The following is a 19,188-nucleotide window of genomic DNA, read 5'->3' as shown; positions in this document are numbered from 1 at the left end:
TGGGCATTGGTTCTTTCTTTCTTTCTTTCTTTCTTTCTTTCTTTCTTTCTTTCTTTCTTTCTTTCTTTCTTTCTTTCTTTCTTTCCTTCTTTCTTTCCTTCTTTCTTTCCTTCTTTCTTTCCTTCCTTCTTTCCTTCCTTCTTTCCTTCCTTCTTTCCTTCCTTCTTTCCTTCCTTCTTTCCTTCCTTCCTTCCTTCCTTCCTTCCTTCCTTCCTTCCTTCCTTCCTTCCTTCCTTCTTTCCTTCTTTCCTTCTTTCCTTCTTTCCTTCTTTCCTTCTTTCCTTCTTTCCTTCTTTCCTTCTTTCCTTCTTTCCTTCTTTCCTTCTTTCTTTCTTTCTTTCTTTCTTTCTTTCTTTCTTTCTTTCTTTCTTTCTTTCTTTCTTTCGAGATGGAGTCTTGCTCTGTCACCCAGGCTGGAGTGCAGTGGCACGATCTCAGCTTACTGCAACCTTCGCCTCCTGGGTTCAAGTGATTCTTGTGCCTCAGACTCCAGAACAGCTGGGATTACAGGTGCGTGCCACCATGCCTGGCTAATTTTTGTATATTTTTTTAGTAGAGATGGGTTTTCATCATGCTAGCCAGGCTGGTCTCAAACTCCTGACCTAAAGTGATCTGCCTACCTCAGCCTCCCAAAGTGCTAGGATTAAAGGTGTGAGCCCCCATGCCCTGCAGCATTGGTACTTTTTAAAACTCCCCGCGTTATTCTCTTGCATCCTTAATGGGATGTGAGGCAATATAGCACCACCAGTGTGAAAGTTGGTTCTTAAGACCCCCATAAAATGTGGGTGTTAGAATGATTTGTGACCCTCAAAAGGGCCACAGTGCATAAACATATATACAGTGTATTTATAATATTAAAATGTCATGAAGTGGAATGTTTTAAATCAGGGGTCCCCAGATCCCAGCCCACGTACTGGTACAGTTCTGTGGCCTGTTAGGAACTGAGCCACATAGGAGAAGGTGAGCGTTACCACCTGGGCTCTGCCTCCTGTCTGATCAGCGGCAGCATTAGATTCTCATAGGAGCACAAACCTACTGTGAAGTGTGCACGCAAGGGATCTAGCTTGCACGATCCTTATGAGAATCTAATGCCTGATGATTTGAGGTGGAACAGTTTCATCCCAAAACCGGCCCTGGCCCACAACCCACCAGTCAGTAGAAAAACTGTCTTCCACAAAACCGGTCCCTGGTTCTAAAAAGGTTGGGGACCGCTGTTTTAAATTATAGTGTCTTGATAGAAAATTTGAAGTGCAGTGAGGCCAATGGATCAGGAGACAATTACTATTGAAAAGAGAGTTTGTTACTTACAGTTCCCAAGAGGAGGGGACATGCCAGGCCTTATAGGGTCACATAGGGAAGCACCAGGGTTGGTCAGGGGGCAGAAGGAAACCCTGGGCAAGAGCCTTTATCATCATTTCCAAGGGAAGAAATGGCTGAGGCAGAGAATCCAGGTTTAGGATTAGCTGATTAGAATAATTTCAGCAGGCTCTGAGGCATAGGGACTGCCCCTAGTTACCTGATGCCTGGCCCTGGAGAGATCAGAGCAGTTGGATAGTGGCCTAGAGTATGACAGGCCCATAGATGTGGTGGCTGGGGTGTGGGCTTTACATGGATTGGTTTGCATTTGAAAAGTGTGCTTGCTGGCAGGTTGTTTACTGTCCCTAGGAATTGGCTAACCTTCAGTGGGGCCAACCCTGGGTACTGCCTTCCAGGGTCAGCAAAGCCCCAGATATCAAAGCATCAGAATAAAAGGCATGGATAAGGCCAGGCAAGGTGGCTAACACCTGTAATCCCAGCATTTTGGGAGGCCAAGGTAGGAGGATCCAGGAGTTTGAGAACAGCCTGGACAACATGATGAGACCTCGTCTATACAAAAAATCAAACATTAGCCAGGTGTGGTGGTTCACGCCTGCAGTCCCAGCTACTCAGGAGGCTGAGGTGGGAGGTTCACTTGAGCCCAGGAAGTTGAGGCTGCAGTGAGCTGTGATTACACCACGGCACTCAAGCCTGGGTGACAGAGCAAGACCCTATCTCAAAGAAGAAGAAGAAGAAGAGGAAAAAGAGGAAGAGGAAGAAGAAGAAGAAGGAGAAGGAGGAGAAAAAGAGACCTGGCTAATACAGTGGGGTGGCAGTGGAGGGGTAGGGAAGAAAATGTCCAAAAAGGCTTCTTGGGGTGGAAGGGGTGATAATAAAAAGTTGAGAAACATTGAGTTATATCTGGGCTGCTTTCATGTAGTTTTTGATGCAACTCCCAGAACTAGGCTAGGAGAAAGCCTCTCCCCAGAAGCATCCATATCTTTATCCTTGGCTGGATAGGTCTCGCTTCCCCAGCAAGTGCTGCGTGCTCCCTTCCCCAAGGGCTCCTGGCCTGGGGAAAATGCAGTACCTTTTAACAGCAATGACAAACGAGAATTTAGAGTCCTCCTGTGGTTTATTTTGCTCTGTAATCAGCTCCTGAATTTGGCCTAATGGGATTCTAATGTTTTTAAAAGCCAATTTAGTAATCTTTGTATTTTCGATGGATTGTGAAAGGCCTATTAGTTCTTTATATCAGCGTGCACATGCATGGCTGCAAATGGCAGATTTATGCTTTTATGTGCCATTAACATCTACACTATGTTAACAGCAGCATTTAGTCAGCTCTCAAAACCTTGGCCTAATCTCTTCTGTGCCCGTACACACACACACACACACACACACACACACACACACACACACACACACACCCCTCTCTGTCATTGCGTATGGTCAGCCACAGGGTGTTTCCACTTATTAAACATTCCAGTGAATAGTTCCTCACTATATCATATCAAATAAATAAGAAGTCTATAGTCACCAGGCTGTTTAATTAAAGATAATCAGTCTTTGAAGACCTAGAATACAATTAAATATACTTAACACGAAGGCTTAGTTGAACATGATTTAATCTTTCCTTTCTTGGGTGACTCAGAATCTTCCAGGCCCTAGGGACTTTCATTATGAATATAAATGATCCTGGTACTCTGCAGAAGTTCCATTGGAAAGGGATTTTCAGTTGGAAGCATGCCAGGTACACCAGCTTCCACTATAGAGGGTATCCTTGCTATTACCTGGAAATGGTTTCGAGACATCCCTGGGACAAGACAAATGTGAATGTTTGTCCTTGGCGTAAAATGCTTCTGACAGCTGGTGTGACATCTCTCCATTTCTTTCAGCCCCCTTTGATTTCTATAACAGGGAGAAATCCTCAGTGGGGTACTCACTTGGTATTAACACCTTTCTTTAACACTTAGTTATCTTTATTTTTTACCAAGAACTCTACCCAGGACTCATTCATTAACTCAACTTGTGTTTATTAAAAAAATGTCAGTGAGACACAGAAGTGGAGAGTTAGTAACAGGAAGAGGTACAGCTAAATTTATTTCAGGGAACATAATGCATACTCAAATAGAAAATCCAAAAGTTTTCTTAAATGGATGTATACCTCCATTCACCCCTAACTGCCCATCACCTTCCTCTTCCCTTTCTAATGTGACTACCTTCACCATTTGAACCATAGTCAGATATTTAATGGATCAGAATTAAAATTAATCTGGGAAATAAATAGCTAAAACATAGCCTCAAAATATCTTTCAAAAAGAAGACGTAATGAATCAGGACCAGCTCTACCTAATTTTAAAGCATTTATGAAACTACAATAATTAAGCAATGTGGTTCTGACACTGAGAAAAACTAGATCAGTGGGATGAAATAGGAAATATTGAGTGTTCTTCATAACATCTGGAGATAAAGCACATGATGAAGTGGAATTATTTTAAATCAGTGAGGAAAAGGTGGATTGTTCAGCAAATATTGGCTCTGTTGGTTAGTTACTTGGGGAAAACAAAAACAAAAACTAGATTCCTACCTCATGCTAGACAGATCAAAGGTTTTTTTTTTTTTTTAATTGGTGGTTTATAGTATAGATGATTTCATCACCCAGGTATTAAGCCTAGCATTCATTAGTTCTTCTTCCTGATCCTCTCCTTCCTCCCACTGTCTACTCTCCAGTAGGCCCCAATGTGTGTCGTTGCCCTCTATGTGTCCATGTGTTCTCATTACTTAGCTCCCACTTATAAAGTGAGAAAATGTAATATTTAATTTTCTGTTTCTGTGTTAGTTAAGGAGAATGGCCTCCAGCTCCATCCATGTTCCTGCAAAGGACATGATCTCATTCCTTTTTATGGCTGCATAGTATTCCATGGTGCATATATAGCACATTTCTTTATCTGCTCTACCACTGATGGGAATTTAGGTTGATTCCATGTGTTTGCTATTGTGAATAGTGTTGCAGTGGACATATGCATGCATGTGTCTTTATAATAGAATGATTTCTATTCCTTGGGTATACACAGTAGTGGGATTGCTGGGTTGAATGGTATTTCTATTTTTAGGTCTTTGAGAAATCGCCACACTGTCTTCCACAATGATTGAACTAATTTACATTCCCACCAATAGTGTATATGCATTCTGCAACCCAAAGTTTTAATAGTAAAAGTGTAACTAAAATTACCAGAAGAAACCATGGTTAAGTTTTTAATAATCTTGAATAGGTGAAGGGCTTTCTGAATGTAAACCCAAACTCAGAACCCATAAAGAGAAAGACCAATAACTTTGCCTACATTGAATGAAAATACTTCTACTTAGAAAAATACCATAAGCACACTCAAAAGGAAGATGAAAAACTGGGAAAACATGTGGGCAAGACACACGTCAGGCAAAGGGATTATTTCCTTAATATAAAAAGAACTTTTACAAACTGATAAGAAGAATTTGATATTTCTATAGAAAACTAGGCAAATGATATACAAAAGCCATTCACAAAGGAAAACAGATGTTAATAACCATGAAAAAAAAAAGGTCTTTCTTACAGTTACATGAAATCAAATTAAATTAGATACCATTTTCCAACTTTGACATTGGTTGGGGAATGGTGTATGTACAGGTGCTTTTCTCAAGGCAGTTTACACAGCTGTGTTTGTACATTTCTTTGTGGGATTATTTGATGTGTGTTTGTCCTCCAAGCTCTACTTTAAGCTCTGTGAGGCTAGGGCTTGTATGGTGTTTTTCTCGTACCTTTATCCCCTGTAGAACGTGCACATTGTTTGGACTTAATAAATATTTGTTGAGTGAATGAATGAATTGATGCATGAGAATACATAGAAAGTTCTGGAATCTTACACATCGAAACTAATAATAGGGGTTACCTCTGGAGAGTAGGGTTAAGTCCAAGGAGAGGAAAAGAGGTTGCTTTCAGTTTATTGTTTTATCCCTTTCTTATTATTGAAGTTTTAAAAATAGGCATAGATAACTTTGTGATTCATATTTTGAAACTAGCTTACATTTTTTAAACGAATGTTCAAGATGGCAGTGAAGGAGGGTGTAAAGAGGCCAACTTCTGATGTACCACATTATCTCAACATGTTGATAGGGAAGCAGAGGGTCAGTCTGGAATGGAAGCTCTTAGGAGAGTGCTGAGGGGAGAGGAGGATACAGCCAAGTGTCCTGCTCAGCCACCCCTAAGGGGCTGGTTGAGCTCTAGAGGCACAGGGAGAGATAAGGAAGAAACAAGTGGGTGTTGAGAGTCCAGGGAAGCAGGAGAAGTCAGGTTTGAGATGTCTGCCAAGCCAGAAAAGATCCACAAGCACCATTCTGAGTCCAGGAGATCTGAGAGGCCAGGAATGATATGGGGAGATGCGCTGGTCTGGGTCTGCTGGCAACCGGAGCAGAAAGTGCCGTTCTCTGCCTCTGTCATCCCTCCCATTGACTCCCTCCCTCTGATGGTTATTCTGGCCAGAATACCAGCAATGAATCCTGACCTCACAGAGGTACCAGAATTGGTTCCCAAGGGATTCAGCTGCCTCCTCCCAATGATATACAGGCCCCTCAGCAAAGCACTTGAGCCCCTCGATGCTCCCCTCCATGATCTGGTCCCTGCCCACCTCATGGGAATTCCCTTTAACTCAGTGTGCCAGCCATGGCCAACTTCTTACAATCTCCACAATGCACTATGAGTTTTCTTGCCTCTGTGCCTTGGCTTTTGCTGCTCCCTCCAATTTGGACTTCCCTATGCCCTCCTCTTCCCCACCCCCTAGCCAGGTCACCTAATGACCATCAGCGCATCTTTCAATCATCCTAGGTCAGCTCATCAATGAAGGCTTTCCTGACATGCCACCCAGGCAGAATATCCAATTTCTGTTTATGCCCTCAGTGTAGCATGGATGGACTTCTCTAAGAGTACCTGTAACACTCATGAACATGTGTACGTATTCCACTATATTGAGAGTTTCTCAAGGGCAAGATCTATGTCTTAATTTTCATTGTAGTCCTAATCTGGCACATTATATTGAGTAGATTGACGGAAGGGTAGAAAGATGAATGGATGGATGGATGGATGGATGAGTAGATGTATAGATGAATAGATAGATGAATGGAAGTTAAGCTCCAAGAGAGAAGCTCCTTTGTTTTCTCCTGTATCTCCTATTGCTTAGCACAATGAGCAGCACATAGGAGATGCTTTAAAAATTGTTTAGTTAATTGAAGGATGATCAGACATATGGACAGAAGTTTGGATGGATGGATGGATGGATGGATGGATGGATGGATGGATGGGTGGATAGATGGGTGGATGAATTTTGACTGCAAGTATGCATGGCCACCTTGATGAAGAGCAAGGTAGACATTGTCCAAAAAGCTGCCTCCTCATTATTTTACCCTGGTCCATTGCCACGATGTTAATTAAAATCTCAAAGATCTTTTTTTCTTTTTTTCTTTTGAGACAGAGTCTCGCTCTGTCACCCAGGCTGGAGTGCAATGGCACAATCTCAGCTCACTGCAACCTCCACCTCTGGGGTTCAAGCAATTCTTCTGCTTCAGCCTCCCGAGTAGCTGAGACTACAGGCATGTGCCACCACACCTGGCTAATTTTTTGTATTTTTAGTAGATACAGAGTTTCACCACGTTAGCCAGGATGGTCTTGATCTCCTGACCTTTTGATCCATCAGCCTCCCAAAGTGCTGGGATTACAGGTGTGAGCCATCACACCCAGCCAAGATCATTTCTTTTTTCTTTCTTTTTTTTTTTTTGAGACAGAGTCTCGCTCTGTAGCCCAGGCTGGAGTGCAGTGGCGCGATCTTGACCTCGGCTCACTGCAAGCTCCACCTCCCGGGTTCACGCCATTCTCCTGCCTCAGCCTCCTGAGTAGCTGGGACTACAGGCGCCCACCACCGCGCCCGGCTAATTTTTTTTTTTTTTTTTTTTTTTTTTTGTATTTTTAGTAGAGACGGAGTTTCACCGTGGTCTCGATCTCCTGACCTCGTGATCCGCCCTCCTCGGCCTCCCAAAGTGCTGGGATTACAAGCGTGAGCCACCGCGCCCCGCCTATCATTTCTTTACTCAGACAACTCCAGCACACAATTTCCCTGTCAGTTACGCTCCAGAGCTGAGTTTTATCACACCACATGACGTTATGCCCATGAGTGTCACTACTGTGTAGGGGACAAGGGAAAGGCTTTTCAGAGAACTTTCAAAGGCCGCAGTTCATGCTCCTGGGGGCCAGTTGATCTCCAAAATCTGACTGACCTGTGACATTTCCATAGCTACCCAAGACTTAGCTGGAGGTCTAAAATACCATTCCATGCCTGGAAGTTCTGAAATGGAGCCCTAGATCTTTTAGGAGGAGTTGGGGACTGAAGCAGGTATTCCCAAGTCCTGCCAGGCCCCAGGAGCTCTTGATACAGAGATGAGGAAACAGGGAGAATGAGTCTGTTTCCTCTTAAGCCCCTATGAGGTGGATGTCACCCAGGACTCTTGGGAAAGTTGCAATGATAATGCAAGAAAGGCTGACCTCTGGGAGGGAAGGAGGGATGGCAAAGGAGGTAACTAACAATCTTGTTTGGATTACGTTGAAAGGGAAGGTTCTTAGGCAGTCTGAAGCCAAACCACCAAAAGAAATAAGATGTAGAAAACAAAGATGGAGAATTTTCAGAATTGAGTTCAAGAACGGAGCTTAAAGTACACGTGGAGAATAAGGTGGTGACCTTCTGAAAAGAACATGAAGATATTTGTGATTTGTGGATCATTTATTAATTCAACCATGAACACTGACTACCACAAAGACAACAGGATGTGTTCCTGCCCTCACAGGCTTCAGGTTGGCTGGGGAGACAGACCCCCTACCCACTGGTATACTGTGAGAAAAACAGCAGCTCATAGCAGGAATGGGGTCCCACTGTGCAGCACAGCAGGGTGACCCCAAGTCAGCCTGGGAGCTTTGGGACACTTCCCAAAGGAGCTCATCACTGGGGCCGGGACCTGCAGATGCAGATGCTTTTCCGAATTGGAGTGGGGCATGCCTCTCGCAAAGCAATGGTTTCAACAAACCAAGCCTGAATCTGTTTCCCACTGCCAAGTCTCTTAAAAGGGGTTTCCAGGCTAGTGTACAAACATTTTTTCTTAATCTGATAATTTCCTGTCTTGTTTCCTAATAAATTTAACAGTAAAAGAAAGCCTTCTGGCATTGTCTGTGTTATTGGATTCCTAAATCTTTAGTTTCAGAGACCTTCACTTAGATTATTAGCAAACATTTATCGACCCCCTTCTCTGTGCCAGGTTGTCTCTGTCTATTATCCCATTACAGCCTCCCAGCCATGCTAGAGGGTAGATAGTATCAAACACTTTATAGAGGGAGAAATACGCTCAGAGAAGCCAAGTCAAGAGCCCTGGCCACACAGCTGGAAGCCGGTAAGGTGGGAATCTGAACCTGGCCAGGTCCGTCTGATGCCCGTTCAAGGGCTGGCACGCTGCTGCACCCCAGCTGCTTCCTTCCCCTTTGTTAAAGCTGAGACCTGGCGCCAGGACACTCCCCTTTACATTCTGGGGGTCATTTAACAGAAGACCAAACCTAGCTTGTCAGGCAGGACTTAGCAGAGTCAGCTCTCCTCCTGCAGCCAGAGACAGACAAGGCAGCACCCAAGCCTGTGTCCAGAGTACCAAGGCTTACACAGTCAGCCCCTCCCCAGCACAGCCTTATACAATTATCTCGGGCTTGTAGCTCCTTCCCCAGTGCTACACCATAACCCTCCCCACACTGGGAAGTAAACCTTTGGTTGCTCACACTCTAATGCTGGAGACAGACAACACATTAACTGATAATATATAATATAGTATAACGCAGTAGTAGGTGCTATAAAGAAGAAATAAAACAGAGTGAGGGGATGGGAGAGTGATGCAGGGTGTTATTTTTTAGTAAAGTACTCAGAAAGATTTCTCTGATGGCTGGGCACAGTGGCTCACACCTGTGAAAGGACGTAATCCCAGCACTTTGGGAGGCTGATGAGGGCAGATCACTAGAGCTCAGGAGTTTGAGACCAGCCTGGCTAGCATGGCAAAACCCCCTCTCTACAAAAAATACAAAAATTAGCTGGACGTGGTGGTGTGCACCTGTAGTCCCAGCTACTTGAGAGGCTGACGTGGGAGGATGGCTTGAGCCTGGGAGGTGGAGGTTGCAGTGAGCCGACATCAGGCCACTGCACGCCAACCTGGGCAATACAGCCAAATGTTGTCTCCAAACAAAGAAAAAGAAAAAGAACAGCCTTTTTGAGGAGGTGACATTTGAGCAAATAGAGCCCTAATGAGTAAGGGAGTAGGCTGTGCATCTACCCGAGAAAAGAGAGTTCGAGAAGAGAGCAGAGCAAATGAAAGGGCCCTGAGATGAAAATGTATTTGCTATGCCTGAAACCCCCAAGAGAGTCATTTTATCATCTGTGCCATCCCTGCCTTCCTATGCACTAGGAAGATTCTTCCAAAGGCCAGGCCCAAAAGAAATTGGCAGTTGGGAATTGCCTAGAACAAATAGATTCTACACAGCGACATGGGGAAAAGTGAAAAGCATTTTACGACAGTAAGTTAACCAACTCTCAGTTTCATAACTGATAAGTACCAGTTAGATATTGTGCATATGCAGCATAACAAACTACCTCTAAATTCAGTGGCTTAAAACGTCAACCATTTTCTATTGCTCAGTTCTCTGTGGGTCAGCAGGGTGGTTCTGTGATCTTGGCCAGGCTCACTTATGAGTCTGGTCAGTTACAGGTTGAACAGGCAGCTCTGCTAATCTTGGCCAGACTCTCTTGCATTTTTAGGATTTGGCTGACTGTCCATTAGTCTAGGAGAGCCTTGGCTCTTCTCCATGTGTCCTTCTTATCCTCCAGCATGCTAGCCAGGCTTCTTCTCTTGGTGGTGGCAGGGTTCTAAGAGAGAAGAAGCAGGCAAGACCGTTTGAAGCCTACACTTGGAACTGGCACCCTAATATTCCCATCACATTCTGGTGGCCAAAGCAAGTCACAGGCTGGCCAAGATTTAACGGATGGGCAAATAGACCCTTGATGGAAGGAACTTCAAAATCATCATGCATGCATATGGACAGGGGTGAAAAATGGAGACCATTTTTGCAGTCAGTCTACCCGAACAGATAAGGAATCAGAGACTGGAAAGCGTAACACTGCTTAATTCTGGAGCAAGGAACTATAACTTCTGGCCCCCAGGTTTTAGTGGGGAGTCTGGAATATTTTACCTATTCTGATGGAAGCCCCATCAACAAAGCTTTTTTAAGCTCTGGTCAGCCTCGGGGTTTTAAGGATGTCCATTAAGTTCAAGAGGACTTTGAGGGCCCTGAAGACCAGAAATTACCCTGCGTCAAGCCCAGAGGTTTTCACTTAATAACTACTGGTAAAGAAAAATTAACTCCATACTTAATAAATCTACATGGTTCTGTTCATCCACCAGCCTTGATCCCCTAAGTCTCCCCAGAAATGACTACAAAATATATGGAAACCCCAGGAAGCAAAAGAAACAGAGCTAATGAGTTATTTCACTGTTTGTGCTTAATTTGTTATTTCCAACAGATTTTGAGGCAGCTTGTAAAAATATGTACAACATTGTACCACAGACAACAAAAGGCAAAAATATTAAAAATGCATTTCCTTATGTACACACGGGCTGCAAATTTGGCTGTGAGCTTCCTAGTAGGAACTGAAAGTAGGAAACACATCTACGCTATGTATCTCTAGACTTTGTCTTTTGTCCCATGGGGACAAATTGTAATGGTTTTCCATTTGAAGTTAATGGTATTTCAGCACCCACGAAGTCTGTATACTTGCCTGTCAGTTCCTGGGTAATAATGCCAGGGAAAACATCTCACATATGGTTATACTGTAAGCTCCAGGAGGGCAGGGATCCAGCTGTCTGTGTACGACCATGTTCCCTAGTTGTGCCTGCCAGAGAGTAGGGGTTGAGTACAAGAAGCAGTATGCTGAGTGGCTGACAGATTGAGCTCTGGAATCAGAAGACTTGGTATTCAATTCCTAGCCCCATTTTTAGGATCTATGTGACCTTAGGCAAATTACCAAACGTCTCTAAGTTCTATTGCATTCCCTATAAAGTAGAGATAATAATGGCAAATATTTTATAACACTTCCTCCATGCCAGGTACTTTTCTAAATGTTTTATACATATTAACTTTTTTAAATCTTCCTACAACCCTGTGAGGTAGTCACTATTAATATTACCATTTTACAGATAGGAAAATCAAGGCACAGAATGATTATACTTACTTGCCTAAAGCTACACAAGTGGTAAGTAAAGCAATCAGGGTTCAAACCCAGGCAATGTGAACCCAGAGTCTTTGCTCTTAACAGTTACCTTATACTGTCTCCTAATAAATGTTGGATTTCCTACCATATAGTGTGGCTGAGAGGATTAAAATAAATCTGAATTTAAACATGTAAAATGCTAAGCAGAGTGCTTGGCCCATAGTTTGTACTCCATAAAAGTTGGCTGTTCTCCTCCTTCTCCTCCTTCATCACCACCACCATCATTATCATTGAAGGCTGGATGGATCAATGCTGATGGTTCTCTTACTTGGTTTTCTCTTTGTAGATAAGTAGCATCTGATATGGTTTGGCTCTGTGTCCCCACCCAAATCTCACCTTGAATTGTAATCCCCATAATCCTCTCATGTCAAGGGCGGAAGCGGGTGGAGATAATTGGATCATGGGGGCAGTTTCCCCCATGCTGTTCTCCTGAAAGTAAGTGAGTCCTCACGAGATCTGATAGTTTTGTAAATGCCTGGCATTTCCCCTGCTTGCAGTCACTCCTTCCTGCCACTCTGTGAAGAAGGTGCCTGCTTCTCCTTTGCCTTCTGCCATGATTGTAAGTTTCCTGAGGCCTCCCCAGCGACGTGGAACTGTGAGACAATTAAACCTCTTTCCTTTCTAAATTACCCAGTCTCAGCTATTTCTTCATAGCAGTGTGAGAATGGACTAATATAGCATCCCTGTCCCCTGCGTTCAATTAAAAAAAAAAACATAGACACAGAGAAAAGCCCAGAGGAGAGTGAAAGGATGTCAGGGCATCATATTTGCCAAGGGGCCATCCTATGCATCTAGAAAGGTAGGCACATTGGGAGGCAGCAGTGCACCCTGATGGCCTCTATCAGAGACACAGTGCCAGACATGGTTGGCCCAGGGTTTTGCCCAGAGCAGCAGCTCTCATATTTTTTGTTCAAAATGACCTCACCAAATGGTTGTCTGTCTCCAGTTGCACAAGATTGTGAGAAGATGATCTGCAAGGCCATTTGAATCCAGACATTAGCTAAATGGAACAGCACATCTGGAACAGGGTATTTATCAGGCACTTTCTATAGGCCAGAGGCTTTAAGCATATTATCTTGTTTAATCACTGCAATAAACCTATGAAATAGATAGTTTAACCCCTCTTCACTGATGCAGAAGCTGGCTGGAGAGCAGGAAGTTCTTTGTCCCAGTTGCACAGAGGGCAGCTGCAGGATGGTATCAAGCTCTGGCAGTGCTGGTATCTTGTTTCCCTTGCTCTACCCCACCTTGCCACCAGGCCACTCCCAGAGAAGAGAAACCTTGAATAAATGGGAATGTGGACAATCAAAGGCATTGGTTTGCCCTCTTAGGACCCATAAACTCTTTGGAGAACTTGGATGAACTCTCCCCTTAGACAAATGCACAACACACTCAAAGTAACAGAATTTCAGGGAGACCGTGACCCCTCCAGCCCACTGTGGATCCTGGCTTATGTTCACTTGCTCTCCAGGGAAATTATTTCCTTTAGGTCCACTCAAACTCATATTTGAACCTCAGTTCCCTCTGTTTCTAAACTTGGGTCTTCATCACCAGGCCATGGCTGTCCTGGAAATAGACAAGTAGTCCAAAACTCAGGCCTGCATCTGACACTAAAACATGATGCTCGCACCTTCTCCCTGACCAAGCAGATTTTTACACAAAAAATAAATAAATAACTTCAGTTTATGTGTATACCCCACATAGAGTCTCCAACGAGGAAAAAGAAAATTAAACCCTGGTATATAATCTTTGTGTAATAGATCAATTATAGATTTCTCTAATCTCTATAATCTAACTCTCGAAGCTTCTTTGAATAATTTTCTTTCCATATTTAAATTTCATAACCCCTAAAAGAAGGAGAAATAATTCCAAGGGAAATTGTTGATTCTTATGATAAAGGACAAAGTAGTCTAAAGCTGGGTTAGTGCACATTAACTGACTTTGCTCTCAGTTAACATACGTTGAGAACCTATTGTTTGCTTAGCACATGCAGAATACTTTGATACACATGATCTCATTTCACTCTTACACCTCACTCCCATCCCCAGAAGTCCAATGTGGAAAACAAGGTCATTACTATCACCCTCATTTCACAGAAGAGGAAACTGAGGTCCAGAGAGGTTCTGTGACCCGCCCAAAGTCAAACAGTGAGATGTGGCAGAGCTAAGACTGAAGCTCTGGGTTCCAGTCTCCAAGTCCCATTTGCTCAGGCCTCAACCAATATGTGAGGCAACATTTTAAAACACAGATCTGGGTTGTTGACTTGCCGCAAATAATGCAAATACCAAGAAAGCAATCCCGTTGAGAACATGTGAGTCATCTGTACTGTTAATTAGGCAACCTTCTCCCCAACATTCAGGACCCGGGTCTCGAGTCTCCTTTGCTGTGAAGTCCCCTCTGACCATCATCCCCTTTTCCTAAGCAAAGGGTCTCATTACCCTGAAAACTGGGTCACATGTTGGAGTGGGTCATGATTATCTGGTACTTTTTGCAGTGAACTCTTTAAGGGGTAGTAAGTTCCTGAATTAGAGTCAGAGACACCAGGAGCATCAGATGAGGAATTGGCCCAAGATTCATTGCCGTGGCAACAGCTACTTGACTTAGCCTCTGACTTAATGTCTTGGCAGGTGGGCAAACCAGAGGGAGCAAGGATGACTCAGTGTGTTCCTGCCTGGGCTGAACAGGAGAATGACATGGCTGTCAAGGGAGAGGCAGGAGGCTGGGCTTGGATGGCGAGCATTTCTGGGAAGGTCTTGTCTTCCCTGAAAGCTGAGGATTTCTGAAGTATAGCACTAGGTAGTGCCCAGGAAATGGTGAATCTGTGTCACAGCCCACAGTGTTTTCAAACTGCCCATGTCGACCCATTAGTGGATCATGATGTCACTTTTGTTGCTTCAGTTTCAGCATTTTTTATTACTAAGATGGAAGAGAAGTGAAAAGGAAAACAAATGAGAGGGCCTCACATGTAGTAAGGGTCACTGTTATTTTCCATTAATTTTTTAATGGAAATCATGAAGAGTGTGTGTGTGGGTGTGTGTGTGTGCGCACACCAAGCTGTGATATAAAATATATTCTTACTCTGAGTCACAGTCAAAAATATTTGAAAAAAACAAGATTAGATTAGAATCTTAGAAAAATTTCCCTTGACTAATTTCCTGATTATAGAAACATTAAACTCTAATGGTCATCTGTATCATTCATCCATTATTCATTATTTTTTATTTTTTTGGAGACACAGTCTCACTCTGTCACCCAGGCTGGAGTGCAGTGGCGTGATCTCAGCTCGCTGCAACCTCCACCTCCTGAGTTTCTCCTGCCTCAGCCTCCCAAGTAGCTGGGATTACAGGCATCTGCCACCACAGCCGGCTAATTTTTTGTATTGTTAGTAGAGGCAGGGTTCCACCATGTTATCCAGGCTGGTCTTGAACTCCTGACCTCAGGTGATCCCCCCACCTCGACCTCCCAAAGTGCTGGGATTACAGGCATGAGACACCACCCCTGGCCCCGTTATTCGTTATTCACTATTTATTTATCCAAAAAGTCATCTACTAGAGTTCCCTACCCTGTTGTCTCACCCCCTGTTAGATGTGAAGGTAAAACATTTAGGAGAAAGTGAGTAGCTCCGTGTGTCTGGAGCCACCAATCAGGCAGTGAGGACGAGAGCAGGAGTGTGACAGGCCCACCGTATGAAGGTGCCCATCTTCAAAGGAGGCACCTTTGCTGAGACTATGTGGTTCAGGCAGGGTGAGGAGTGGACTTTAACTACCGGCTTTGGCATTCTGTCTCCCGTCACCTGCTAGTTGGTTTAAATTATTTAGCACTTGTCTATTGGCACTATTTTATTTCCAGATTATTTTGTCCATGCCAGTATCATCTCTTCAGTTTTAAATGATTTGAATGTGTCCTCTTCTTTTGCATCTCCAAAATGCCAAGCAGGGTTGGAAACACAGCAGGTATTCAGTAAGTGCTTCCACTGTATTGACAGATACTTGTTCTTTAGGTCTCTGATAAGACATCCCTTCATTCCTAACCTTCTCCTACCATAGAGCATTTAAGAAATGGTTTTGCAGCTATGTGTGTAACAACCTGTCTTCTTCACTTACACTGGGAGTTCACTGAGCATGGGATTATGTGTGTTCTCTCCATCACTATATCCTCAACTCCAAACACAGCACAATGTCTGCCTTGTTCCTTGTATCCTCAGTAGGATACTTGGTAGGTGTATCTGTTAGTTTTCACCACAATAATGGTGAGTAACTAACATCCCCACTATCTCAGTGGCATACCAAATAAGCATACGTCTTTGCAGGCAGCCGGGGCAGCTCTAAGCTGCAGGCCAGTTCTGGATCTGCTCTGTGTGTCTCTCATGCCAGGCTAGCCAGAGCATGTTTTTCTTCTCTTTTCCCACCTTCAGATCTGCAGTTTTGCAGACAATGCATGTTTTTCTTTTTTCTTTTTCTTTCTTTCTTTTTTTTTTTTTTTTTTGACAGTCTTGCTCTGTTGCCTAGGCTGGAGTGCAGTGGCATGATCTCGGTTCATCACAGCCTCCACCTCCGGGTTCAAGCAATTCTCCTGCCTCAGCCTCCCTAGTAGCTGGGACTACAGACACATGCCACCCACACCCAGCTAATTTTTATAGTTTTAATAGAGACGGGATTTTACCATGTTGGCCAGGCTGGTCTCGAACTCCTGACCTCAGGTGATCTGCCTTCCTTGGCCTCCCAAATTGCTGGGATTATGGGCGTGAGCCACCATGCCAGGCCTAGGGCATGTTTTTCTTATGACCAAGGCAGAGGCGCAAGAGAGCAAGTTCGATTTTACAAGTAGTCTTCAGGCTTTTGACTCCATTGTGTTTGTTAACATAGCTTTGACCGAAGTAAATCAAGTAGTCAAGCCCAAAGTCAAGAGGAAAGGAAATGCACTCGACTTAGGGAGTTTGGGGTGGCAAAGGAAAGAGTGAATATTTCCGAATCATCCACCCAAGTAAGTTCCCAGCTTCTCACTGAATGTTTATGGAATGGAAAGGAAGGGAAGAGAATAATTGGATTGCAGGGATTTCCCGTGGGTATTGACCATACAAGTTACAAAAGCCCATGGGGACTCTTCTACCTCCTGACATACAGCTCTACGGAGAAAGCCAGAAGCCTTGTCAAACAGGTAACAGCCTGACCATCCAGAGCTAGAGTTGTTGAGCAAACAAAGTGAGCCCTCAGAAGCAATTTTAGGCAGAGACTATTCCCCCAGGGCACTGAGGGACCACAACTGCCTTTGTGGGGAGAACAAGGGGAGCAACCACCAGAGTCACAAGAAGTCACATCTAGGAGTGGATAGCAACCCTTCCAGGCATGAGGAGAGGATTCTGTTTTGTGTCCTTTGGAAATGCATGTGTCCAGATGAATGCCCACATGCTTGCTAAAATCAGTAGTCGGGACTTCTAAGAGACCTTTGCAAATAGCTGGGCATCCATTTCTAAAAGGAGTCCAGAGCACTGGTTCCTACACTGGCTTTCTTTGCAGTACCAGCTCTGGTGTGGTTTGAGATTATGCGAAATGTTGCACCCCTGCCTCGGTTAACTGAAAAATAACAATATGTTTTCCTTTCATTCTCTGTCTCCCTTCTGACTGCAGGGGTGCTGTGCCTACCAGACAGCCTGAATCTTCACAGAGACCCACAGCGGTCAAACAAGCCGGGAGAACTGCCCATGTTCAGCCAGTCGGAGCTGAGGACCATCGAGCAGTCCTTGCTGGCCACGCGCGTAGGCAGCATTGCAGAACTGAGTAAGTAGATGTTGGTTCTCCAGCTCTCATGCCTCAAGACATATCCTGTCTGTGCCCGAAGTGACACAGTGTCCTCATGCCAATCCCTCAGGGCACTACTTTGTAATCAGTGGGGTGACACCTTTTATTGAGTGCCTGCTGTGTACACTAAACAATGCCAGTAGCGTGGGGAAGGTAAGAGCTCTGAAGCTGGTACATTTCCTGGTTCCACCATAAATCGGGTCAGGTTCCTAAGCTTTTCTGAACCTCAGTTTCCTTTTCTATAAAATAGAGAAAATACCAATGCCTACCCAGAGTGTAGCTGCAGTGATTCAATGAGCTCACATCCATAAAGGTGTCAACCTAACTAACAAACAGAGAAGGAGATTCTCTAAAAGAAAATCATGTTTATCTGGGAATAGGCCTTGCAATGAGAATGTGCATGCCAGAGTATATTCTCAGAGAAATACTACGTGTGTATTTGGGGGCTAAAGGAAGACAATGGTCTTTAATGGAAAAATGAGGAGGAGGATTACAAAATTGTTTTTGAGATAATTATCCTTGGCTACAAGGATCAATAAATAACAAGGGTGGCACCAGTCTGAGATTGGACTGGCAGTTGCTGGTCACATGTCTTCATATAAGTAGAGTGTGTGTGTGTGTGTGTGTGTGTGTGTGTATAAGGATACCATGGCCTTTGTGCAAGGCTGTGATTTTTGTAGAGGTTTTCTGTGATAGTTCTTGTTATCAGGCATTTGTGCATGAGAATCTTCCCTTCATGGCCTTCCCTGACTCTCTTCATCAGGGATTTTAACACAAATGATTCCATTTTAATTCTGACAGCTTTCACAAGAGGGTTTGCCAAGGTGCCTGGCACATGGTAAATACTCTATAAATGGCTGGCTACTGTTGATTTCCACAGTGAGATCCACTTAAATCATATATCAGGTCACATCTTTCCTCTGTTCAGAGTCCTCCACTGGCTCTGGTTCAGTGGTTCCCCATCTGACCCACAGGAAAAGCCAAAGCCCCAGAATTACTTCCAGCTCCCCCCATCCCCTACCCTCCCCAGACACCCTCCTCCATCTTCCCTCTGTCCCCTATTTGTTCCTTGAACACAGCAGGCATACCACAGGACCTTTGCACTTACTCTTCCCTCTGCCTGAACTGCTCTTCCTCCAGGTATCCCCATGGCTCACTCCCTGACTACCTTCACATTTCACCCAAATATTACCTTCTCAATGAAGCTTTCCATGACCATTGTATTTAAAATCATAATACTCTGAGGACCCTTGTCTTAGTCAACTTGGGTCACTATAATGAAATACCACAGACAGTGTGACTTAAAACACAGACATTTATTCCTCATGGTTCTGGGGGCTGGGAAGTCCAAGATAGAGGTGCAGGACAATTCAGTTCCTGGTGAGGTCTCACTTGCTAGCTTGCAGATGGGTACCTTCTCCCTGTGTTCTCATAGGGTGGTGGGGTGGGGGAAGGTATTCCTCTTCTTATAAGTCCTCCAACCCTATCATGAGGTTCCACCCTCATGGACTCACCTAACCCTAATCATTTGCCAAAGGCTCTATCTCCAAATACTATCACATTGAAGGGCAGGGCTTCAACATATGGATTTGGGGTGATGAACTTTCAGACTATGGCAACTCTTCTCCCCTTCATTGCTTTACTTTTATCCCCAGAAGTTACCATCCTAAGATATACTCTATATTTTTGTTTTTTAATAATAGGTTTATTGAGATATAGTT

General features: G+C 44.1%; 1 protein-coding gene across 4 annotated transcripts in view; it reads left to right on the top strand.

Annotated features, from left to right (window-relative positions):
• ABTB3 (ankyrin repeat and BTB domain containing 3) overlaps window positions 1-19,188 on the top strand; it is a 339,095-nt gene that overhangs the window by 181,620 nt on the left and 138,287 nt on the right. For all 4 annotated transcript variants that reach the window (XM_011768941.3, XM_011768940.2, XM_011768939.3 and 1 more), the window contains exon 2: window positions 17,297-17,446. In XM_011768941.3, coding sequence (XP_011767243.2) covers window positions 17,297-17,446 — 150 coding nt within the window. The remainder of the gene's footprint in view (window positions 1-17,296; window positions 17,447-19,188) is intronic.

Source organism: Macaca nemestrina, chromosome 10 (genome assembly GCF_043159975.1).
Source record: "Macaca nemestrina isolate mMacNem1 chromosome 10, mMacNem.hap1, whole genome shotgun sequence".
Lineage (NCBI taxonomy): Eukaryota > Metazoa > Chordata > Mammalia > Primates > Cercopithecidae > Macaca > Macaca nemestrina.
This window is presented reverse-complemented; position numbering and strand designations above follow the sequence as displayed.